General features: G+C 39.8%; 1 protein-coding gene across 1 annotated transcript in view; it reads left to right on the top strand.

Moving 5' to 3' along the window:
- Positions 1-11,361: 11,361 nt before the first annotated feature.
- The window catches only part of BUB1 (BUB1 mitotic checkpoint serine/threonine kinase), a 53,087-nt gene continuing 37,836 nt past the window's right edge, over positions 11,362-26,612 (top strand). Inside the window, exons 1-6 of the mRNA XM_020987948.2 lie at positions 11,362-11,452; positions 21,479-21,538; positions 21,618-21,756; positions 22,947-23,143; positions 24,871-24,914; positions 26,110-26,201. Of these exons, the coding sequence (XP_020843607.1) occupies positions 11,427-11,452; positions 21,479-21,538; positions 21,618-21,756; positions 22,947-23,143; positions 24,871-24,914; positions 26,110-26,201 (558 nt within the window). The 5' untranslated portion in view covers positions 11,362-11,426. The remainder of the gene's footprint in view (positions 11,453-21,478; positions 21,539-21,617; positions 21,757-22,946; positions 23,144-24,870; positions 24,915-26,109; positions 26,202-26,612) is intronic.

The raw sequence follows: 26,612 nt of genomic DNA, 5'->3' as shown, positions 1-26,612 counted from the left end.
AGCTAAGAACTCAGACCCCTTCCATTAGCTTCACATAATTCTCTAGGTCCCAGAGAAATTCATAATCATTCAGCTCCATCATCTCATTGAACCCACAAAAAAACAGAGAGAAACAAATTTCTAGCCCAAGACAAAATGCATGGTTAATGGAAAAGGTCTGCTGCACCGGGCTGGGAGATGAACACAGTTCAGTGTGGGCCACGCTGGCAAAGACTGGGCTTCAGTGAACCTGGAGCAGGCCTTAGGGGACTGAATCACTAGAAGCTGTAGTGGTTTCCAGACTTATCAACCCACAAACGTCAAAGACAACTTAGAAGGTCAGTAGGAAAGGTCTGTCAGACCTCGGTGAGAGAGAAGCATGGTCCAGCCCCAGTCCTGGTGCAGCCCCAGGGTGGCAGCTGCTTCCTGAGCTCTTAGCCTACACACGGTGGGGGTATTGAGCAGCTGTTCAGATGGGGATTGCAGGGATTGCTTTGCAGGTGCTGAGGCAGGATTCTCTTGCTTTGCCCATGCTTGGATCTGGGTCACAGTCCTGGGTGGTGGTCCTGGGGTGAGGTAGAGTGCTGGTGTGGTGGAGCTTGTGGCGGTGGTGCAGAGAGAAACCTCCTCACAGTTCCAAGGCAGAAAAGAGTGTTTGTGGTCACTCATAGACCAGAGCTCAGGCCAGGAAAGGAGTAAATACCTAGCTTTTGATTATACCACCTTGGAAGAACTGAAAATTTACAGGTCCCTAGAAGTATCTCTGAAAATAGCTGCCCAAACCCCTGAAGCTTGGGACAGCACACACTGGAAGCAAACCCCTACCTTAACAAACAGTTTAAAAGTCAAGTAATTGTCTGGGAACATGAGCAAACATGAGCAGACCATAGAATCTTACTTTGGTGACAAAGAAGATCAAAACATACAACCAGAAGAAGAAAACAAAGTCAAAGCTCCTACATCCAAAGACTCCAAGAAAAAATATGAATTGGTCCCAGGCCATGTAAGAGCTCAAAAAGGATTTCGAGAAGCAAGTAAGAGACGTAGAGGAAAAACTGGTTAGAGGAGGAACTCAATAGGCTTTCCACCTTTGTGCTCCACAGTATTAGAGACAAACTTAGTATAGGAGTGCTCTTTTGCCGGGTAACATTCAGCCTTTCTTCTAAAAGGATCTCTCCTGCCTTTGCAGGAATCTCTCTTACACTAACAGTCTCATCACTTTGTACATGTCAGGGGCCTTCCAGTGTCCCAAGCCTGTCCAACCCGAGTTTCCCATGATTTTTCTCCTTGGGGATGGTTCACGTCCAGAGAAAATGCCAAGCTTGGGCCTATGATAATCATATACCACATGGGCTATGGTCCTACTCATAGATGGGAGAGGGTTTGGGGGTACAACTGTAATAACATTCAGTCTCTTTTTAGGAAGGCCTCCTTTGATTAGAAGGGTGCCTACTTCTTTAAGCAGGTTCTCATCCTCAGAGAACAAACATGTCTGAAGTTGCTAGGAATAACTTCCTACTATTATTTCCTCAGGTACACCTCCATAGTCAAAATTCTCAGGCAGAATCAGGAAAACTTTCTGAGTTATCTCATCTGCCTTAACATCAGTGGCCTTAATTGTATACTCTTCTAATCCTTTCACTTCTCTGCCCACTATCCTTAAAATCCTGATTCTTAAGGTTTAGTCTGTTATTGATATTAGGAGACTTCTATCTTTTTCAACTGCAAAAGCTAAATAGTACCCCTCAAGTCTCTTAGCTCTCATATTTTCTAGGGATTCTTCCCTATGTGTTCATATTAATATACAAATATTAATGCAATTAGTAAATGTACAATACTATATCAATAATAGTCTGTTGGATTAATATACTGTGCTTAAAAAGTATAATCATGCAGCAAAATATCCAAATTCAAATCATGAAAACATAATCAATGACTTTTTTTGGGGGGAGGGGATGAGGGAATTGGGGTTAAGTGACTTGCCCAGAGTCACACAGCTAGTAAGTGTTATGTGTCTGAGACTAGATTTGAACTCAGGTCCTCCTGACTCTTGGGCTGGTGCTCTATCCACTGTGCCACCTAGCTGCCCCCCAATGACTGTTTCATGTATCAACATATAGCAAGTTATTATACATTCAGTAGCATTCAGATAGAAATATGCCACCTCAATGCACCAAGTGCATAAAAGTGGGGTGAAGCTAAGCTAGCATAAGCTTGTTACCTCTCCAAAAACCAATAAAATTAAATTACATTTAAAAAAACTTGGGGTTCCCTTTCTCTCCCCAAATGACAAAGTAATCAGAAGTTAGATGAACCCAACTATATCCCCTAGACTAATAACATTTAAGGGAGCAGAAAAATTCCAGGATATGACTAGGAAGAAAAAAACTGCAACTTTTAAGGGCTAGGCATTTTATTGAATGGCTTAAAATTTATTGGGCTTAAAAGTATATTCAAGCAAGCTCATTTGAAACACAATGGGCTAATAAAGAGTTGGGGGTTTTTTTTGCCCAATTACACGCCAATAAATTTTAACAATTTAAGTTAAATGGAAGAATATTTACAAAAATACAGAGGAGAAAATAGAATATCTAAATAAACCATTTTAGAAAAATAAATTGAATAGGTCACAAATGAGTTTCCTAAGAAAAAAGTATTAGGACTAGATGGATTTACAAGTGAATTCTACCAAACATTTAAATTTCAACTACTTCCAATATTAAATAAATTGTTAGAATAATAGGCAAAGAAGGAGACCAACCAAACTTCTTTTATGAAACAAATATGGTACTGATGCCTAAACCAGGAAAGGTAAAAACAGAGAAAAGATTATAGACCAAATTCATTAATGAATATAGATGCAAAAATCCTAAATAAAATACTAGCAAGGAGACTACAGAAATATATTACAAAGATTATACACTGAAATGAACAAAACCAAAGCAAAACAGAAATCAGAGAAGGCATACATAGCAGAATAAATACCAGATAATACAGAATGAAGGAGCTCTCTTATTGGGAGCGAGATAACTCAGCTCAACCAAGAGAGAGGGTCTTGTATCTCACTCAAGGATAAACTCCTCAAAGTCTCTAGTGAGCTATCTGGGAATATGGACATGATGGGGACTGCCCACTCCTCTCATGTCTTCCCGAACTTCTTCCTTAAGCAACCTGAAGTGGCCTTGGCCTCTTCCATCTTCCTTCTCAAAGATGGAAACCCACTTCATGCTCAAAGGAGATTAACTGAAAACTGAGGCTCTTTCTCTCTTGCCAACTCCACCCTGCCCCTCGTGCAGGGCCTTCATCTCCACCATTAATGACAGAGTCCCCTCCCAATGAGCTTTGGTACAGGGACAAGGGTTACTGAAATGTAATACCGGTGGCAGTCTGCCTAGGACATGCTCAGTTAGCATTTTAATCAAATGGTATGGCTAGTCTGTAGAGATATCCCGGCTATAAGTCGGGAGCACAAACTCCCTGGGAGAGCCATCTCATTCTCAGGTCATTTTAACTTTGCAGAAAGTCTTGTGAGACCTCAAAAGATCACTGGAGGCACTCCCCCTTCCCATGGCACCCAAGCACCAGAGAGAAAAGTGAGTACCTAAGTATTAGCAGGAGTGGCCTGGAGCCAGGGCAGTGGCTACTGGAACAGTTATAGTGGCCACAACATCAACCAACAGACTGCAAAAGAGTCACCAGCAAAAAGATCACACATGGCTATTTGACCAGACAATGCAAGTGGAGAGGTAAAGTATAAAATGGCTAACACCTACATTTATAAATCCTGTATCTCAACGAAGGTTAAGAATAAGCCCCTCAACTGACTGTACCGCTAGTGCTGACTCACTGGATTCTGTTCTAATCATGCCATGATTTCTTATTGCCTAGCCTTCCCTTCCCTTTGGGGGAATAAACTACCCATTACATCTATATAATCACTATTCATGGAGAAGCTTTCAGGTGCCTAGAACAAAATCTTTTCTTGTGACAAAGCTGAGGAAAGTCTGGCCACTCACGTAACCAGGAGTGATCATTTCATGTTTAATCTTCAAGGGGAAAGGTTTCCAGTACATTTTGGCAAGCTTCAAAAAGCTTACCTGAATCTTTACTCGTGACTTTGGGAAGGAAGCCTGTATGGATGACCCACAGCTAGCTGAGATCCATCAAGCTAGATACCACCCATGATAACTATCACATAAGCTAGCAAGAAAGCATAAACACACCCAGAAGTCCTCAGGAAGTAAAGTTCAAGAAAGGAACTAGGAATAAAACCTATGACTTTAGATATCTATATTCAAAGTATGGGTAAGCAAGATGAACTAGCAATCCTAACAGAAGGAAGCAACTTTGAACCATGGCTATCATTAAGACTTATTAGGTTGAGCCTTATGACTGAAATAATTGCTTAGTACAATGCCTGATACATAGTAAGCACTTAATGAATATTAGCTGACTGAAATATGGCTCTACCTTATTCAAAAGGAATAGGATTGGCAAAGTGGGTGGGGACTGAGTAAAACTGTACATTAATATATTCATGACAGGAAATAGAGAACATATGGAGGAACCAGAGAGGGGAAAGCATAGTGGAGAACATTGGGTGAAGATCAACAGAGATAATAACTGAAGTGATGTTGTCATCATAATATACTACAAACTGCCTAGCTAGAAAGAAATAGATGAGTTCAGAAAACAGCTCCAAGCTGGCCTGAGAGGCATGAGAGCAGTGATGGAGACTTAGATGATCTGGATACCTGCTAGAACACTCTCTTTGCCAAGAGCAGAGAAGCTTTTGTTTTGTCTCAATGGTAACCTACTCTTTCAAAAAGGGGACAGACAAGCAAGGACAAATTCTAGTCTGGATGTGATTCTCACCAACAAGGAGGAACAGGCTGCTAGAGGAGAAATGATGGGAACTTTGCAGAGAAGTGACCACTCCATTTCAGAAATTGTGACAAGAGAAAGGAAAGCTGAGTATAATCTGACATGCAGCCTAGATTCTGGGAGAGCAGATTTCAAAAAGCCAAGGGCAAGAATAGATAGCATCCCATGACCTAAAATTCTACAGAGGAAGTCAACCCAAGAGGGATACAAAAACTTGAAGAAAGAAGATTGTTTTAGAAGATCCATAAGGATGCACAGAAAACTCACCAACTTAGGGCTGTTGTTGTTTTTTAAAGGTAATGACAAAAGATGAAAGTAAGGGTAGGGAATAGAAGATGGATATAAAAGTGTGGCACTGTCCTTCAAGATTAGTGTTAAGAATACTAAAGCTCAGAATGAGCTGAGGCTGGCAAGGATAGTGAAGGTCAACAAAAAGAGGGGTTTAAACTATCAGAGGAAAAGATGAGGACCAGAGAAGGGACAGAACCACCACTCAGAGTGTGTGAGGCAGTGATAACTGACAGCAATGAAAAAGTAAAGCTGCATAAATATCATTTTGCTTCTATTTTCTCTAAGAAAACAATCTTTGGACCAAAAAGGGTAGAATTGATATCCAACATAAGAATGAAGTAAGAGCATATCTAGCTGTCCTTGATGAGTTCAGGTGACCAAGTCTAGATGAACTAATGTTAAGATTTTTAAAAAGTGATTTTTAGTCCACTATCAGTTATCTCAAATATTGTGGGGGGAATCTAGGAATGACTGCTGCAAAAACAAAAGATGTCAATAAATATTATTTTTAAGAAGAAAGATCATGGAGAATATGAATAGTACTACAAGACTGGAAAAGAACAAATACCCAATTTTCAAAAAGATAAGATAATGAAGTCTGCAAACTGTAAGTCAATGAGCTTTCCCTATACTTTGTGGCAAAATTCTAGAATATTATTTAAAGATGTGGTTAGTGGATATATAGAAAAAGAAACAACAATCACAAGGAGCGAGTATGTCCTCACTAAGAACAAGTCATGGCAGACTACTTTATTTCTTGATACATACATATATATATACATATATATATATATACATACATACATATATATGATTATTTAATTAGTAGATTATAAGAATTCTATAGATAATAATCTGTCTATATTTTTGCAAGTTTTTTGTAAAGTCTCTCATGCTATTCTTGTGGACAAGATGGAAAGATAGAAGCTAGATTATAATACAATTAGGTGGATTTAGAATTAGTTTAATCCAAAGGGTAATCAATAAAGATCTGATGTCAACTTGGAAGGATGTCTCCAGTCAAGAACCAAGGTATACTGCATTGTCTCCCAAAATTTAATATTTTTATCAATGGCTTTTGAGGTGCCATTGAGTAATGGAGTGAGAATTGGCCTCAAATCCAGAAATACCTGGATTCAGTAATACTGGCTTATGAAACTAAACAAGTCATAAGGTCTCAGTGCTCTATGCAATTCTAAGACTTTAAGTACCAGAGTAGATGCTGACCTACACTGATAGAGGTGTTTATTCACCAATGAGCTCCCTATACCAATGAAATCACAAGGCCCAGTCCTTATCCCTATCAGTAATTTGGATAAAGACATAGATTACATACTTACACAATTTACAATGATAAAAAATAAAAAGGATAGTTAACAAAATGGATTTAAGTCAAGATTTCAAATGTTCTTGATGGGCTAGAATTTGGGGCGGAATCCAAGAAGATGAACTTGTGCAGGAATAAAGGTAAAGTCTTAATAGAGGTTCAAAAAATCATAAGGTGGGTAGGGGAAGGTATTGCTATACAGTAGTTTTTCTGAAAAATATCTAGAGGTTTTAGTACACTTTAAACTCAGTATGAGTTAATAGTAAATTATGAGTTTAGCAAACTATAAATTCAATATAAATATAATATGGGAGCTAAAAAAGCAATCAGGCTGCATCAAATGAGACATAGTTTACAGAACTTTTGATTCAATAGTTGGATTGCACTAAGCCTTGCTCAGACCAAAGTTTGTGTGCCAAACATTATAAGCTAGAAAGATTCCAGAGGGAGGAGAACCATGATGGCAAAAAAGTCCTCAAAATCATGACTTCTTAGGCTTGGTTGGAAAAATTGGATATGTTTAGCCTGGAGAAGAGAAGATTTGGAGGGGACATGATAGCTATTTTTGAGCACTTGAAGGGTTGTCAAAAGGAAGAGGGACTGGATTTCTTGGACCAAGAAAGCAGAATTGGGAGCACCTGATGAATGTTACAAAGATGTACATTTGGCTCAACTTATGGGGGAAAAAGCTAACAACCAAAACTATCTAAAAGTAGAATGAACTACTAAAGGAAATCGTGAATTTCCCCTCACTTTAGGTCTTCAAGTTAAAGCTGAATGAGTATTTTCCAGTGTGTTGTAAAGGAGAGCCCTGTTCTAGAATAAGTTGGGTTAGAAAGCTACTGGGGTCCCTTCCAAAATGAGATTTTGTGGTCCTATGAAAAGAATACATTATTGAGAAATAATCCTTTCGTGGTCCATGGAAATGGGCTAAGTGAAGTTCCAAGGTCAACAGTTATCTGACTTAGTATAACAAGATTCTCCATGGCACAACTGTAAAATGGTCAACTGGAAGATCCAATGAAATAGAAACTTTATGGATGCAGTAAATGCATGAACATTTCCATTTGCAAATCACATAATCCATCTGTGAAACCACATAAGAGAAAATACCTATAAATGTTCCATGTAGAGAAAGTGCTATTTTCTGACAAAAAAAAAAATTCAGGGAATCCCATCAGGAGAGAAACTCTATAAATGTGATGAGTCTGGCCAAGACTTCAATTCAGTCAAAAAAATCTCAATATTATCAGAGTTCACATGGAAGAGAAATCCTATAAATGTGATGAGTGTGAAAAAGGATTCAAGTGGAGCTCCTATTTCCAAATAGGAGAAACCATATAACTGTAATCAGTATGAAAGAGGATACAATAAGCACTCAATCTTTTAGCATCAGAGAACCCACACAGGAAAGAAATTATATATGTGGTGAATATTATGGGAAAAGATTCAATTCAACCCCATTTTTTTTAAATATCAGAGAATGCACACAAAAGGAAATCCTGTAAATGTGATAAGTATGAGAAAGGCTTCACTCTAGTCCTTCACTGCCAACTGCCCACTGAAGATCTTCAACTGGATGTCCCATCAGCATCTCATACTCAACATATCTAAAACCTAACATGTTCTTCCCTAAAGCTGACCCTCTTCTGAACTTCCTTTGTTACAGTGGCCAACGTATTTAACTAAGTGTTACTGGGCCTGGGTAAGAATTGGCTTAGGTCCAAGACAAAAGTTTAGTAATGAATGCACTTGGTCACATAAGGGAAGCTGTGAGAGCTAGTCTTCCTTTCACTCCCCATTCCTGGCTTGGTAGGTAGGAGATACGACAACAGTGATAGTAAGATTATGCTCGGATAGCTATTTTTGTACTCAAATAATCTTTTAAGAACTGTATCCTCAGATTAGATACATAGACAATGGCTAATACAGAACAGAGTAGGTTCCAAGTAAAGGAATGCATAACTGAAAAGGGAATGGGAGGGGCAGCTGGGTGGCGCAGTGGATAGAGCTTGGGGCCCTGGAGTCAGGAGAACCTGAGCTTAAATCCAGCCTCAGACAAGTGACGCTAGCTATGTGACCCTGGGTAAGTCATTTAACCCCAATTGCCTCACAAAAAAAAAGGGGGTGGGGGAATGGGACAATGGAAGAGAAAGATTTCTTAAATCTATGAAATGAAAAAACAGTTGAAAGATTCAGGAAAGGTCCTCAATGGAGAGAGGGAACAGTCATTCCATTGCGGACAGAGATTTGGATTCAAAGTCAAGAAAACCTGAGTTCAAGTCCCACATATGACATATACTGGCTATATGACCCTGGACAAGTCACATAGCTTATCAGTATTATTATCTAAGATTTCACCTAGGAGTTCCATATACCAATGAAATCACAAGTCCAGTTCTCGTCCTAATAAAAGGACTTTAGTTGGTGACTAAGGAGGGGGAAGAAGAGAATATAAGACAAACGTATGTGTGAGAAAAACAGGCAACAAAGAAAATTCAGTCAATATTTCAGGAAAATGACCCGAAGAAAAAGTAATCTCACTTAAATTCAGATCAGAGGACCTGAATTAGAACTGCCCCCCCCATTTATGACCCTGGTCACCTTGGGTAAATCATTCTACCTAAGTCTCTATTTGTTTTTTAAAAAAAAGATTATATTAAATAACCTATAAATCTATGTTCTTATGATCATGATCCTTATATTGCACAGGGAACTGAGAGGTTCCACCTGGGTATGAACTCCCCAGAGTTGCTCTGCTACACAGAGGTCTAACTTGGCCCTACTGTTAAGTTACACATTGGGGCAGCCAAAGAGGCCTATCCTCAACTCTGCTGTCTGTATCAAATCTATATACAAAGCATGCATTCAAGTTAATGTGCAGAGAAATTTTTTTTTAAATTATTCTTGATCTTGTTAAGAAGCTGAATTTTGGTTATGTGATCAATTTTGACAAAGTATCATCACCTATTATGGAATACCTTTAATCACTTGATTGTATTACTAACATAACTGTGAGTACAAAATAGCAACTGTAGACAATAAAAGGAGAGAACATCTCTGAGAAGAATACCACCTTCTCTCTAGTTCTTGAAGTTCATTTCAGGCTGCAGGGAGAAGTGTATCTTCTAGGCTGAAATTTGTCAATCCAAACTACTCATCTGCTGTTGTAAAACTGTTCCTCTTAGAAAAAATATTAAGTCAGTGTTTCAGCAAACAATCAGATGTGGCAAGAACCAGATCTGCAGCAATAAAACTCAAGAGTCTAAACAGGTCAGCAAGCTGTGGCTTTCCTGATGTATTATGGGTGTAACTCTGAAGCAGTGGTTGAGACACACAGTGAGTACAGATGGGGGCAGCCCAGTCAACAGTCAGACATTTAAGCATTTATTAAGTGCCTACTATATGCCAGGTAGCATGCTAAATCCTGGGGCAAAACATAATCTCTCTTCAAGGAACTCACAATCTAGTGGTGGAGTCAACAAGCAAATATGTACAGACAAGCTATACGTAGGCTGATATTTTTAACAGTCCATATCACAGCACTGAAACTGGACTTTCAGGACTCAAAACCTGAATCTAGTTCAACATATGGGGCTTAACAGGCCAAAGGCCAACACGGTTTGCTAGAAGCAAACAGTAACAAATACCATAGCTGATAAATACAAATATTAAGCAACTGATCTAGTAGGTTCTGATGTTTAACCTTCACTATCACCTACACAGGCTTCTTTTTCACCCCAACCTTTCTATCAATTGCCTCATCTCCAAAGCTTGAGGACCCTTAACATGCATTATACTACATTCTTTTTATTTCCCACTTATTAGTACACATCTCTAGTTAATGTATTTTAATATACAAATTCAGGAAGAGACTATACAGTTCTCCCCTCTCCCCATTCCCAGATATTTACACCAGCCTAGTTTTTGAATTTGAAGACGTAGGTTTGAACCCTGGCTTCATTAATTAGCAAGTCTCCGGGCCTCGTTTTTCCCTCCTCAAAAAAAAAGGGGAGGTGAACGAGATTTCTAAAGTACCTTCCAAGCTCCAAATCCTGTGACTGTTATCTCGATCTCGATTATTATTTTCTATCACCTATTTCTAGTGCCCAACAATCCCAACAAAATAAAGGTCAGGGGCAGCAATTTTTCCCCCCATTAGATTACTATCATTTTGTAGGCCTCTAAACTGCAATTCAAACACGTTCTAGCCTTTCTCCTTTCCTCTCCCCCACCCCTCTTCACTCCAGATTGGCTTAGGGTCCCGGGATAAGTCATTTCCTCTCTCTTTTGCCTTCAGCTTCCTCTGGTGCAAAATAAGGGGCGGGGGGGGGAGGGTCTGTAACACAACCATTGCCTCCCAGCACTGGCCCCACTCCCGCCCAGCAAGCGTGAACCAGGGGAAAAAGCCACGGCTCTGCAACCACATCAGAGGGAGTGGGTTCAAATGATGAATCTGCCGGGGACCTTGGAAAAGTCCCTTAAAAAGCTCTCTAGGCCTCAGTTCTCTCCTCTGTAAAATTGGGGATCGGACTACTTGGCCCCCCGAAGTGCCTTCCAGGTCTAAACCTGCGAGCCCCCGAGAGCCCTAACTATGCCTGAAAAGAAAAAGAACTTCACTTCCCAGCCTCACCCACAAAACGCCCCCCAGAGGCGCTGCACGCAGGCGCACCAGCATGGGCCCAATGCCCGGGACTGGCCAAGGCTGAGGAAGGAGGAAGGAGCGCCTCCCAGCAACTGCGCTCCTGATTGGCTAGATGCAATTTCGGCGAGCAGCCAATGACCGCGTTACTCTGGGAACGCTCGGGGTGCGGGCTGCGCCTGCGCGGGAGATTTGAATCCGGCCGGTGGTGGCTGCTCTCGGAACTTCTGTGTGTGTGTGTGTGTATATATAATATATATATATATATACATATATATATGTGTATGTTCACTTTGGGAGGCCATGGACGACCCAAAACGTGCCTTGCTGTGAGTCCCTGGTTGGAGGCAGGGGTGGTGGTGGTGGTGGGGATACTAAGTTGAACGATGGGAGAACGGGTGGGTTTCGTTCCTAGGATTAAGAGCTGGAAGGCCCCATTTTACAGATGAGGAGACTGAAGCCCAGCGAGGTGAAGCGGCTCGTCCAGTTTCGTACAGGGAGCAAATGACAGGATCTGGATTCGAACCCAGGTCCTCTAAGTTCACAAGAGGCTATGTCCTCTAACAGCCGAGGACCGGGCCTGGCGGAGCCGCGAGGGGAGTGAGGTGGGGGGCAGTCGAGTCTAGGGACCGAACCTTTGTTGTTGTCAATGGCCGCAGCACCGCCTTCTCCTCTCCTCTCCGTCCCCGAAGTCGTTCCGTGGTGAAAAGGGTTGGGAACTTTACTGGGGCGCTGGGGTGAGCATGGGGGGTCTCCCCACTTCCTTCCGAGCTGTGATTCGTGGCCATCCTTTCCAGCTCGACGTGCTGGGCTGGGTACCCCTACCCCGCCTGGCTGGCCTGATGCCTTTGCAGGGCCACTTCCCAGGTCTGTTGTGGCAAATCTTTGGTCCACTGGCAGCTGCCGCTAATAACAATATTAGTGCCAGTGCTAATGATGATAATAATGCTGCTGCTAACAGTAATAATAATAATAATGCCAATGATGCTGCTGCTACGACATTTTCAATGGCACTATTACTTAGGAGACTAACAAGGCTAGACCATAAAGGGAACCTGATACTCTTACAGGCATATAGGATTTAAAGGCAGAAAGGTCCTTTAAAGATCATTTTAGTCCATTCCCTCTCTTTTTACAGATGAGTAAACTGAGGACCAGAGAGCTGTCAGGTGGTGTAGTAATTTATTTTGTCCAGTGTTGCTCCTTAAATACATTCAGTTGTCATTAAAATTATGGGAAAAGAGTAGCAGTTAACACCAGCTTTATCTGTCTTTTTGATATGAAAATTCTTTGAGAGCAGGGGCCAGGATTTATCATCCCCAGATCCTGACACCGGGCACTGCACATAGTAAAAGACTTAATGTTGACTAAATGAATGAATATGATAGTCTTATCAGTCATTCAATCCATATTTATTAAGCACCTACTATGTGGCTAGGTGCTGTGCTAAGCAGCAAAGAAAAGCAAAGGCAGTCTTTGCTCTCAAGGAGCTCGGATAGAGCTCATTAGAGCCGCTAATGGGGGAGACAATGTACAAACAAGATAAATTGGAAATAATCAAGGAAGGGAAGCCACTAGAACTAAGGAGCTTTGGGAAAGGCTCCTAGTAAAAGGTGAGAGTTTAGTTGGAATTTGAAGGAAGCTAGAGAAACCAGGAGGCAGAGATGAAGATACATTGCAGGCATGTGAGACAGCCAGTGAATGCCTGGAATCTGGAGGTGGAGTGTGCAAGGGATAGAATAGCAAGTAGGCCGGTTGTCTTTAGATCACAGAGTATGTGTGGAGGGAATGTGAGCTATAAGTAGACTGGAAAGGTTAGTAGGACCAATTATGAAGGATTTTGAACACCAAAGAGAGGATTTTATATTTGACCTTGAAGGTAATAAAGATCCACTGGAGTTTGTTAAGAGGGAGTAGACATGGTCATGGGGGTGCTTTAAAAGAAAGATCACTCCGATGGCAGAGTGGAGGATAGACTGGAGTAGGGAGAAACTTGTGCCAGAAAGATCAACCAGCAGTCCATTTCAAAAGTCTGACATGAAGTGATGAGGTCTGTGTGGCAAGGAATGGGGATAGTGGCAATATCAGGAGAGAAGGTATAAGAATGAATGGAATGTTGATACACTGCAAGAAATGGCAAAAGAGATAGATTTGGAGAAATCATACAAGATGTGTATGAAACGATGCAGAGTGTTGGGCTAAACTATGAGAGCATTTTCTTCAGTGATATTTATATGTGTATCTGTGTATAGATATAAATAGATATATAGATAAATATATAAATATATGAAATTGGGGTTAATTTCAGAGGAACAGAACTAAAGTTAAGGAGGACTGTTAAAAGCTTCGTGCAGAATGGAAATGCCAGGAGTCCAGAAGTGGAGTGTCTTGTTCGAGGAACAGCACGGAGGCCAGAATCACTGGTTTGTAGGGTATATTGAGGGGATTAAGGTTTTAAAAGCCAAGAAAGGTAGGAAGGGGCTAGGTCATGAAGAATTTTACAAGCCAAATAAGATCTTATGTTTGCTGGAGGCAATAAGGATCCAATGGAGTTTAATGGATAGAGGGGGAGATGTGTTCAGACCTAGGCTTTAGGAGGATCAGTTTGACAAGCTGACTAGAGATGGACTGGAGTGGAGAGAAAGTTGAGGCAGGAAGACTAAACAGTAGGCTATTAAAATAGTTCAGGTGTGAGGGGATGAGGAAGGTCTATATCAGGGGTGGCAGTGACAGAGTAGAGAAGGGAACATATACAAGAGGTGTTGTGAACGTAGAATCAATAGAACTTGGCAACTGATAACATGTGGAGATGGGTAGAGTCAAGCATAACACTTAAATTGGGAGCCTGGGTGACTGAGGACATGGTAGAGCTCTCTACAGTAATAGGGAAGTTGGGAGGGTGGAATTGAGGAGGGGGAAATGAGTTCAGTTTTGACCACCTTGAATTTAAGATGTCTTATGGGACACCGGGTAAAAGATATCCAGTAAGCAGTTGGAGACGTGGAACTGGAGATCAGGAGAGGTTTGTTGGTTTTTCAGTTGTATGTTACTCTTCGTTACCCCATTTGGGGTTTGCCTGGCAAAGATACTGGAGTGGTTGGCCATCCCCTTCTCCAGCTCATTTAACAGATGAGGAAACTGAGGGAAACAGGGTTAAGTGACTTGTGCAGGATCACACAGCTAACAAGTGACTGAGGTGATATTTGAACTTAAGTTTTCCTGACTCCAGGCCTGGGACACTATCCACTGGGCCACCTAGCTAGAGGTTAGAGCTGTATTACAGATCTGAAAATGATCTGCATAGAGATGATAATTGAATCCATGACAGCTGATAAAAACACCAAGTAAAATAGGATAATTGGAGAAGAGAAAAGGGCCCAGGACAGAGCTTCAGTAGGGGGCATGACATAGATGAATATCCAGCAAAGCAGACCTAGAATGAGCAGTCAGGTAGTAGGAAAACCGTGAGAGAGCAGTTTCATGAAAACATAGTAGGAAGTGAGTATCAAGGAAAAGGGTGTCCGAAGTTGCAGAAAAGTCAGGAAGGATGAGGATTGGAGAAAGGCCATTAGACTCCACAATTGAGAGATCATTGGTAATTTTGGAAAAGACAGCTTCGGTTAAATGATGAAGTTAAAAGCAGAGTTAAGAAGAGAGTGAGAGAGAGAAAAGACAGTATAGACACTGATTGTAGTTGGCCTGCTCAAGGTATATAAAAGATACAAAAGGGAAGAGAGATGTGATAGGACAGGTCCTAGGGAGGGACAAAGCAAGTAAAAGTTTAAGCATGGGGGAGTCATGGAGATATTTGTAGGGAGTAAAGAAGTGGTCAGTAGGTGGGGAGAGATTGAAGATAGTGGGGATAATAGAAGGAACAATTTGTAGTGATAGCAATGCCTTAAAAAAGGGGAGGGAGGATGAAGTGTAGAGACTAGATCATCTCAAGATTCCTTCTAGCTCTAAAATTAAATGTTTATTCAGTGCCTTCTTTATGCTAAACTCCGGGAAGGGAATACAAAGATGAGGAAGGCATAGGCCCTAACCTCAAGGAATTGGTTTTCTACTTGTGAAAAAGGGGATACTAGGCAGTATCCTGGCTTGGCTAGATTCTAGGTCCAGCTCTGCCATTAACTAGTTGATATGTGAGGTCTGTTCTATTTTTATAATTTTATGTGAATATAAATAACTATGGAATCAAATAGGTTGCCATAAGAGAGCTAAGACATGCTTGAGGATTTAGAGTAGTTACATCAGATAGGAAGGGATATCTGGGATGATTTTATGAAGGTGCTATGGAATTGTGGACTCTCAAAATTGAAGATTTAGATGAGATATTAGGGTAGGATGTTCCTAAGTGAAAGTGTTGCAGTCTGAGAGGTTGAGACCCCTCAAAGACTGGAGTACAGGACAGGGTTGTCTGGAATGAATTCACAGACTCAAGCATTCTGTAAGTCAAGTTGGCAAAAAGTTTATTGTTATGCTTTTCAGTGGCAAGGATTCTTAAGGAACCCGTGAGAGACTGAGGATGGAGCTAGGGTTTATATGGAAAAGGGCATGGGAAAGGAATGCCAGGGATACGGATTAGGTAATCTAAAGGTCCAGGTGTCTTTGGAAACTATGGATGGGAAAGTGTAGGGAGTATACCGGACAGGGAGGGAGATGTCAGAGGCATGTATCTTGGGAATCTGGCAGGAGAAAATAGTCCCTGGGCCAGCCAGGGACAAAACTCCTTGGACCAGACAAGACACCCCTCTCTCTCTGTCCTGATTAGAGAATGCTCTTCAACAAGGGAAAGTTTTCTCACAAGACAGGAGCTTACTAAGGAATTGGGAGGCTTCCAGAGACATGATCTTAGGGCTGGGGCCTGAGCAGCCCAGCACTCTCTCACCCTGCTTTGTGTAGCTGCACCAGGGAGAGAGATAAGGGTCTTGCTGGGGCCCACTCCTGGGTTAGGCACAGTGTCCTTGGGCTGGGGAGAAATGGTCAGAGACAGTGTTTCTGAGACTAGGGAGAAACTGGGGTCCAAGTACAAGCACTCCATCAAAGGAAGCAAAGGTGTGGCAGCATGGAAACTATTAGGTCATTAAAAATAGTTTTGATGATACCTTTTTTTTAAAATATAAATTTATTTATTTTTAGTTTTCAATATTCACTTCCACAAGTTTTTGAGTTCCAAATTTCTCACCCCTCCCCCACCCCAAGATGGCATGCATTCTGAATACCCCTTCCCCTGGTCTGCCTTCTCTTCTATCTCTCCCCCCTCCCTTCTCTTATCCCCTTCCCCTTCTATTTTCCTGTAGGGCAGGATAGACTTCTGTACCCCATTTCCTGTATTTCTTATTTCCCAGTTGCATGTGAAAACATTTTTTTTAAACATGTGTTTTTAAAACTTTGAGTTCCAAATTTTCTCCCTTCCTCCCTTCCCACCCACCCTCATTGAAAAGGCAAGCAACTCAATATAGGTTGTACATGTGCAGTTATGCAAAACACTTCCTTAGTAGACATGTTGTGAAAAACTAACTCTATTTCCCTTAATCCTATCCTGCCCTCCCATTTATTCTATTCTTTCTTTTGACCCTGTCCCTCCTCAGAAGTATTTGCTTCTGATTACCCTCTTTCCCAATCTGCCCTCCTCTCTATCACCCCCTGCTCTCTTGTCCCCTTCTCTCCCTATTTTCTTGTAGGGTAAGACAGATTTCCATACCCAATTGAATGTGTATGTTATTCTCTCCTTAAGCCAAATCCTATGAGAATAAGATTCCCTCATTCCCTCTCACCTTCCCCTGTTTCCCCTCCACTGTGAGAGACTTTTCTTTTCTGTTTTTTTTTGTGAGATAATTTACCCCATTCTACCTCTCCCTTTCTTCTCTGAGTATCATCCTCTCTCATCCCTTAATTTTATTCTCCAGATATGACCCCTTAATCTTCAACTCACCCTGTGCCCTCTATCTATCTATCTATATACATACATACAATTTTTTTCCTTCAACTACCCTAATACTGACAAAGTTCTCATGAGTTACAAATATCATTTTTTCCATGCAGGAATGTAAACAGTTCAATCTTAATAAGTCTCTTATGATTTCTCTTTCCTGTTTACCTCTTCATGTTCCACTGGAGTCCTGTATTTGAAAGTCAAATTTTCTGTTTAGCTCTGGTCTTTTAATCAGGAATGCTTGAAAGTCCTCTATTTCACTGAATGACCATTTTTTCCCCTGAAGGATTATACTCAGTTTTGCTGGGTAGGTGATTCTTGGTTGTAATCCTATCTCCTTTGCCCTCTGGAATATTATATTCCATGCCCTGTGGTCCTTTAATGTAGAAGCTGCTAAATCTTGTGTTATCCTGATTGTGTTTCCACAGTACTTGAATTGTTTCCTTCTGGCAGCTTGTAATATTTTCTCCTTGACCTGGGAACTCTGGAATTTGGCTGTTTTATTCCTAGGAGTTTTCCTTTGGGGATCTCTTTCAGGAGATCTGTGGATTCTTTCCATTTCTATTTTGCCCTCAGGGCAGTTTTCCTTGATAATTTCTTGAAAGATGATGTCTAGGCTCTTTTTTTAATCATGGCTTTCAGATAGTCCAATAATTTTTAAATTCTCTCTCCTGGATCTATTTTCCAGGTCAGTTGTTTTTCCAATGAGATATTTCACATTGTTTTCTAATTTTTCATTCTTTTGGATTTGTTTTACCGTGTCTTGATTTCTCATAAAGTCACTGCCTTCCGATTGCTCTATTCTAATTTTTAAGGAAGTATTTTCTTCAGTAATCTTTTGGACTTCCTTTTCCATTTGGCCAATTTTTCTTTTTAGGGCATTTTTCTCCTCATTGGCTTTTTGGACCTCTTTTGCCATTTGGGTTAGGCTGTTTTTTAAGGTGTTATTTTCTTCAGTATTTTTTTGGGTCTCCTTTAGTAAGCTGTTGACTTGTTTTTCATGATTTTCTTGCATCACTCTCATTTCTCTTCCTAGTTTTTCCTCTACTTCCCTTGCTTGCTTCTCAAAATCCCTTTTGAGCTCTTCCAAGGCCTGGGACGGATTCATATTTTTCTTGGAGGCTTTGGATGTAGGAGCTTTGACTTTGTTGTCTTCTTCTGGTTGTATGTTTTGATCTTCTTTTTCACCAAAGTAAGATAATATAGTCTGACTCTTTTTGCGCTGCTTGCTCATGATCCCAGCCAATTACTTGAGTTTTAAACTCTTTTTTAAGGTAAGAGTCTTCTTCCAATGTACAGAATGTACTGTCCCAAGCTTCAGGGGTTTGTACAGCTGTTTTCAGAGATACTTGTAGGGACCTGTAAATTTTCAGTTCTTCCAAGGTGGTATGATAAGGGGCGAGGTGTTTACTCCTTTCCTGGCCTGTGACCACAAGTATTCCTTTCTGTCCGTAACTGTGAGGAGGGGTTCCTCTCCACAGCCACTACAAGCTCCACCATGCCAGAGCTCCTCCTCACCCCAGCACTGCCGCCCAGAACTGTGACCCAGATCCAACAGGGCAAAGCAAGAGATTCCTGCCTCAGCACTGGCAAAGAGATCCCTGCAGTCCCTCTCTGATCAGCCACTGGATTCCCCCTCAGTCTGTGGGCTAGAAGCTCGGGAAGCAGCTACCCAACTGCCCCCCACCCCCACCCCCAGCCATGCTCTTGGGGATTGGAGCTAAGACCCCGCCTTCCTCTCTGACCACCGACAGAAATAGACTTTTCCCACTGACCTTCTAAGTTGTCTTTGGCATTCGTGGATTGAGGAGTCTGGAAACTGGCACAGCTGCCCGCGATTCAGTCCTCTGAGGGCCGCTCCAGGTTTGCTGTGGCCTGCATGCCCACACCGCGCTGCGCGCCCAGCCCGGCCCGATACACCTTTCTGATCAATCATCCAGGTTGTCTTGGGCTGGAAATTTGTTTCACTCTGTCTTTTTGTGGGTTCTGCTGCTTCAGAATTTGTTTAGAGCCATTTTTTATGAGTATTTGGAGGGGTTTGGGGGAGAGCTGCCATCTTGGCTCCGCCCCCTCAATACCTTTTTTTTTAATATGAGTAATTTACCAATATAAAGGCCCTCTTTTGCCCCCAGGCTTTCTCATGCCCCCTACCTTATGAATTCTCCTTTGTAAGCAGTTAAATAAAACTAATCAGTACAGCAATAAGATTGTTCGGCCTACATAGGTCTCTATCTCTCTAGGGAGAATAGTTGGTCATTAATCTGTTCTCCAGGCCCAAGACTAGTTATGTTAGTTATTCCATATTCTTGCTCCTGTTAGTTAATGTTTTATTTACATTATTGTCATCATATATATATCATTCTCCTTACTCTGCCGCAGTGTATACAAGTTTTCCCGTGTTTTACCTTATCAACATGTTTATTAGAGACAGCAAGGTGGTTACTATAGAGTATGTCAGACTTAGAGTCACATAGTGTACTACGTGATCTTGGTCATTAATCTCTCTGCCCCAGTTTCCTTATCTGTAAAACAGGAATAATGAATAGCACCCACATCCCAGGGTTATGATGATCAGATGAGATCATAGATTTCAAGAATGAGCTACATAAATACTAGCTATTATTATGACTGTCATTTATCAGATTCCTGCTGTTTATTATCCCTTACTATACAATAATTTTTTATTACATCCACATACACAATTTTTCAGCCATTACCCAATCAGGGAACCCCATTCTAGGATTTTGCTGCCACAAAAAATATAAGGAGGGTATATTCAAGGAATATTGAATAATGGTTTGGCTGGAATACAGATGAAGTGTGGGAGAATAGGGAGTGAGTTTTAATTCAAAAAGATATACCTCCAGGTTGACTAAATAGCAGTAGATTTGAAAAAGCTTGGGGGCTTCTGTAGGCTACAAGCTCATTATGAGTCACCATGAGTCACATGGCAGCCAAGAAAACCAAGGCTCTTTTAGCTACAGAGAAGGGTGGCTAGAACAGTAAGTCTAGTCACTGGACTTGGAGGCAGGAAAACCTAAGGGTGCGAGCTCTTACCAGATAGGTAATCTTGGGCCACACCCTTGGGGACAAGAGTGGCTCGGATCTCCTGGGTTGTGGGGAGGACCAAATGCAATACCCACATATAAAGGATTTTGCAAACCTTAAAGTACCATATGGATGCTGTTGTGTCCAGCATGAGGGAAGTGATAACACCACTGTTCTTTGTCATGGTCAGATCACATCTGGAATATTTTTCATTCTGGGCAGGCCATTTTAGAAAGCACATTGATAAATTGCAAAGTGTCTAAGATGCTGATGGTTGCTTGCAGTTCTTGCCACAGGAGGATCTGTTGAAGGAACTGAGGGTGTGTAGCCTGGAAAACAGAAGGCTTATAGGAAAGATAGCTGTCTTCAAGAATTTGAAAGGCTGTCATGTGGAAGAAAGATTAAACTTGGACTGCCTTAGCTCAGAGGGTAGAGCAAATGAAAGTTGCAAAGAAACAAATTTTGGTCTAATATAATGCTAGCAGAGCTATTCAGAAATTAAATGGGCTGCCTCACAAAGCAGTGGCTTTTCCCTTCACTAGAGATCTTCAAGCAAAGACTCTTTGGCTTCTGGGGTTCACTTCCAAATTTCAGTCATACTCCAAGACCCTACGTAGTTTGACTCCAGTATTCCTTTCCATCCTTCTCACACTATTTCCCTCCCTGTGGTCTGTTTGAGCCAAACACAGCTACACCTTTTCTCATGTTGTCCTAGTTTTCACTTTTGTTCTTCCTTTCCCACGTACTTGGAATAGGTTCTTTTTCCTTCCACCTATGGAAATCTCTTTAAGGGTCTGGTATCAATTTTTCCTGATGTTTTCTACTTTCACTGCCATCCCTATCCTCATTTGAAAGTAGTTTTCCTTAAATTTCTCATAGTACTTTAGACTCCTCTTTTGTACAACATCTCATACTCCACCTTGGAGTATAATAATTTTAAGAAGGTTTTCCATGGAAGTTGCCAGTTGATTGACATCTACATCTACATATACATATACATATATTATATATATAATATATATATATATATATATTCATATTTTTCATATCAAAAGAAAAAATAGCTAGAATATTAGGAGGTGGGGATGGGGTGGGATGGGGACCAAAGCAGAAAAAAGGCATCATTTTGATTTTTTCCTGGAGTACAAACCTGAATTAAGGCACAGATTGTCAGACTCAACATTTTAATTTCAAATCAATACTTTCTCACTGAATACCATCTTTAAACGTTTTAAATTAATTGTACTTTGGCCTAATTTTTAAACTTGCATTTCAAGTTACATAAGTAATAAATACTACACAAAATCAGCACACACTTTTTTGCGTTCACTTTCCCACAGTAATACCTTGTTTTCATCATTTTTTTCCCAAGAATGTTTGAAGCTCATGTACAAAGCTACAGGGGAGATGATCCACTTGACCTGTGGGAAAGGTTAGTATTCAGTTTACTTTTACCTTCTAAAAAGAAACAAACATCAACCTTAAACATTTTTCTAATATTCTTATTCCAGATATGTCCAGTGGGCAGAAGAGAATTTTGCTCAAAATACAGAATTTTTGTCAACACTCTTAGAACGATTAGTCAAGACATTTTTGGATAAGAAGAGGTACCACAGTGATCCAAGGTTCATTAATTGCTGTGTAAAATTTGTGAGTATGTTTTTAGAGTGTTATTGAAACAAGTGTGTCAAGATATTTAATTATAATGCCTAAAATTCTGAAGTTTGGGTTTTTTGTTTTGTTTTGGTGAGGCAGTTGGGGTTAAGTGACTTGCCCAGAGTCACACAGCTACAAAGTGTTATGTGTCAGAGGTGAGATTTGAACTCAAGTCCTCCTGACTCCAGGACCAGTGCTCTATCTACTGCTGCCACCTAGCTGCCCCTAAAGTTTATTTTTAATAAGAGGACTTTTTATTTTAGTCTCCAGTCTTTCTCTTAGTTGTGCATAGCAATAGAGAATATTGTAATTACTGAATAAAACTCATTAAATCAAAGAAAGACTTTTAGTAGAGATGAGAAGTTGAATGGGAAAAGAAACTGCACTGTTGGTGGGGAAAAGGTGTCTGAATATAGATTTCATTAAGAATATCAGAGTCAGTTAAAAATCAATGACTAACTTAGGAAAGATATGGGGTGGATTAGAAGGTGAGATAAGACCAAAATCTACAAATAGTTAAGTCAAAATTTTCAGTACCCAAGACCCTGGGAAGAAGATGGGCAGAGGGCTTAATGGGCTTTTTCGTTGTGAAATTAAAAAAGTGGTATGTCAGGAATAGGACAACTAAAATTAAATCAGTGGATAAAGGAGCCTGTCTAAGAAGTCAAAGTGAAACAATTCAGACTCTTGATTTTAGAATGGCAAAGGCTAATCAGAGACATGATCAGAATTTTGTAATATTTTGAAATGTATATGAATGAAATAATAAATGTATTAATAATGTATTAGTAATGAATACCCTTGTTTACCAAATCCCAGGATACTGGGACTGAACAAGAAACTTTTGAAATCTGACAGGAAATTTTAGGACAAATTGAAGTGCTACTTCACGCAACAGGAAATAAACTTGTGAGACTTCTCTTATTTTTAGTATAAGGAAGAATTATAAACAGACTAAAGACTTAATACGGATTTATGGATCATAGGACCAGAAGTGGCTGCTAAGGCATATTTAACTTTTAAGGTTGCCATTAAAGGTCAACTATGCCCTTCTACAACATAGTATTTAGGGTCTCTGGCAACAATATCAGGCAAAATAGAGCCCTGGGTTTAACCTGACATAGAAATTGCTGTGTTACTGTGAAACATCTGAAGGTAATGTCTTCTTTTGCTTTCTAAACTAGGCTGAATTTAACAGTGAACCTCATCAATTTTATGACTATATACACAGCCAAGGAATTGGTATCAGGTCATCAGCTCTGTATTTAGCTTGGGCTCAGAACCTTGAAATCCAAGGAGATCTACAACATGCCAGTGCTGTTTTTCAAAAAGGAATTCAACACCAGGCGGAACCTGCAGAAATATTGCATCAAAAGTACAGGTAGTTTATCAGATTTCTAAATCTGCTTTAGTTAAGCACTATACCTTGCAAGCACTGTTTTCTACATTATGCAACACAGTACTCATTCTTGGCAAATAAATATTGCCTAAACATCTCAAACTTAGTTGTTGCTTATAAGTTGAATATACCCTCTTCTCTTAGCTATAGCGAGTAAGTATGAAGTGAATTGTTTGAGTAATTCTGAAGGGCAGAATTTTAAAGGCACTTAGCAATCACTTTTTAAAAATCATTCCCCAAAAGAATAAAGAGGAGAAAAGTGACCAAGATTGCAGAAGCCCTTTTAAATACTTTTTTAAAAGTACTTTTAAGTACTTTTTTATACCTAAGAATTTGGGGAATAGTTTATGCATGTATGAAAGGTATACTTGACCAAAGCATAAGAAAGGAACTTTTGCAGACAATTCTGCAACAGACACACATTAATGGTCCCACAACTGACTTGGAGTTTTAGAGTCTACAATATCCCACTATGTTTATCATTGATTACAAAAAGGGATTTAACGCTGTAAAGCAAGACACATTCTTAAGTGTTCTTCAGTAGTGTCGTTCTAACATATGCCACAGTTATATAAAATTCCTTGATGCAACTTTAAGTGTTCAACAGTAATTGAAACCCCAAACAAGGAAATATGCTTGCTGAAGGTCTTGATGCATACTCTTAGGAAAATCCGAATAGAGGCAGAGTTCCCTTTAAGCAGTTGTACAGATATTCATTTGTGGATGAGACATTGATTACCTTGAACTTTTGGTCTTCTTCAGTAAGATCTAGTCTTTCAAAGGAAATCTACTTATCCTTTCTCATTGGAAAAGCCAAGCAAATGAAAAATTTGTTGCCAAGATTATGACATAAGCCTAAATAGACAGCCCAGTGATGTAGTTGATCAGTACATAACTTGAATAGGCACTAAAGATGGTCCCAAGGTGGGTCCAAATTGACTAAGAAGAGAGGAAAATAGATTCCTTTGGGGCAGCAGTGCAGAACATTCAGTGATTCCCTGAGCTGCTTGTTGCTGCATATACTTAACTTCATTACACCAGTCTTCTTGGGGTAATTCTATGTGGCTGCAAATGATATAATGTGACCATATCAAACAGATCAGTGTTGCAGGTGGACCAAAGGATGGTGATGGCACATACGGAATCTGCAGCACATTGCCCATGATAACTTGTATGCAACAAGTTAGCTCTCTTTCAGCTCTAAATCTGTGATCCTCTAAGTAACAAAAGAGGTATCGAGAGTGTGTATGATTGGAAAAGAATATTTGGCTGGTTGTGGAGCAAGAATGAGGAGGTAAAAAAAGATATGTGAACAGCCCAGATCCTGAACCACTAACCAAAAAGTATTAAAACAATCAGAGGAAGGCCTGTAGCACTTCAGATAGATTACCTAAGGCTAATTTTATAGAAAGTCATGGACAAGACTTGCATAGATGAAGTATGGAGGGGTCACAATCTTTATTGTTGGAGAGAGTACTCAAGGTGATAAGACCCACTAAGGGAGCCATTAGCCTATATGGTATAACAAACATTTATAAAGTTTGTTTATTCAAAGCAACCCTATTATTTCATGTCATATTAATTTACATGAATTTATCAGTCTCTTAATAGGTTCATTTCAGTTTCATTTAATTTTAACAAAATTGCATGTTTAAAAGTGACATCTACTTTTGGTTGAATTTTATTCTTAACTCTTACTCTCTTTTTAGTTTATTCCAGAACCGAATGATTGGAACACATTTGCCAGCTCAAGGTAAAAATGTGTTTTCCTAAGTTGAAGTTGTTACTAATTTAGACAAAAATAGCTTTTAATACCTAGAATGTTGTACTAGATGATATAGGAGGATACAAGGTCGATAGAGGTTCTTTCCCTGTAGACAACATTGTTTAAGAGCAGGGAATATGCTCAGCAAAGTTAGCCACCAATTTATAAACAAGTTTAATTATAAAGTTATTCAGTTGTATAATTAATTATATCTAAGATAGTTTGCAAAAATCTGTTTAACCTAAAGAGTATCTGAGCTATAGTACTATTATCCTAAGATAAGGATCTTGGGAACCATGCAAGCTGAATACATGAATGATTTCTATTACTGGATACAAGGATAGCCCTAAGCAAAATTTTAAATTAGATGAAATTTCTTTAACAACCTCCTGTTTCTCTTTCCCTAGGTTTCTCTTGTTTTCACACAACTCCCCCCACACCAATTCAGTACTCCAAACTTGTCCTTCTCCTCAGAGTTCTTCATGTTACAAAATAGCACAATTCTGTGACCCCCAAACATAGTCCCTTTTCCCTAATGAGGCAGCTCTGACTAATTCACACCAAGGTTTGGATGACTGGTAGCTAGCACCTTAATTTTAGGGATTTTTATATTTCTTTAGGATGCTTATTAGCAGAACTAAATCACTGGTTTTTGAAATTTCAGTTACTATAAGAAAAAAAAGCTAAGTGGGGGCTTGTGGGAGGATGTTTTTAGCCATGAGGAAGGTGGGAGATGGGATGCCACTACCATAAAGGTACTACAGAACATACAAAAAGAATAAGATACAATTGGATCAACAAGCCTGCTCAGTTCCAATTAAATACTAAATTATATGTGTTTAATGCTACTTAATAATGAGTAAATTCATCTCCTCCTTGAAAAGACCACATTTCAACAATAGCCTCAAAATGGCCTGTCATGTTAGTTGAGCTTACTAGAATTTTTTAAAACTCCTTTCATCCCCTGCAATTATTAGTACTAATTAGAAGAATGATTAGACTGATTAGAAGAGTCTCTAGAAAGCATTCAGTAAATAATGAAAGTAGTTATATATGAGCAATATGTGAATAATATATGATTTCCCAAATTTATTGCAAATATAACTGTAATCTTTTGTTTCATAGCTTTGGTTGTTATGAATTTTTGTTTGACTAATTATTCCATTAATTTCTTTTTCTTCAGAACCCCTCCGAAATTCTCAAATTTTAAATCAAATGACAACAAAAAGATCACTTCAAGAAAATGGTGACCCAGCTTGCATTCCTAAAAGTCAGGTAGCCAAAAAAGAATAGTTATACAAATTCATGGCATGACTAGGAATGGTATTGCCCAAAGTTGTTGGTCATTGATCACTTAGTAGAATTTGAGATAGTAAAATCAAGTAGACATTTGAGAATTTTTGTCTTAAGGTGAGATTTTAAGATGTAGCTAATTAAGATTCATTGGCATTCTGATATTACATGTCAAAAATTATTTTCTATTATTATTATTTTGTTATTATAAAATATCCCTTAAGATTGGGGGAAAATCTGCCACAGAAAATATAGTTATGTTATTGTCAGATTTTGGGGGAGAGTACTTAAGTCCAGCAAGTGAAGATAGCAACTTTATACTTCAGTCTGATCAGTGTCTGGTACAGTAGACTAGAGGTATCAAATTCTGCAAAACTCACCAGTGTAGCCTGA

The sequence above is a fragment of the Phascolarctos cinereus genome, unplaced genomic scaffold (assembly GCF_003287225.1).
Source record: "Phascolarctos cinereus isolate Bilbo 61053 unplaced genomic scaffold, phaCin_HiC Scaffold_2;HRSCAF=192, whole genome shotgun sequence".
Classification (NCBI taxonomy): Eukaryota; Metazoa; Chordata; class Mammalia; order Diprotodontia; family Phascolarctidae; genus Phascolarctos; species Phascolarctos cinereus.
The sequence above is the reverse complement of the archived record's forward strand: the minus strand, read 5'-3'. Positions and strand labels throughout refer to the sequence as shown.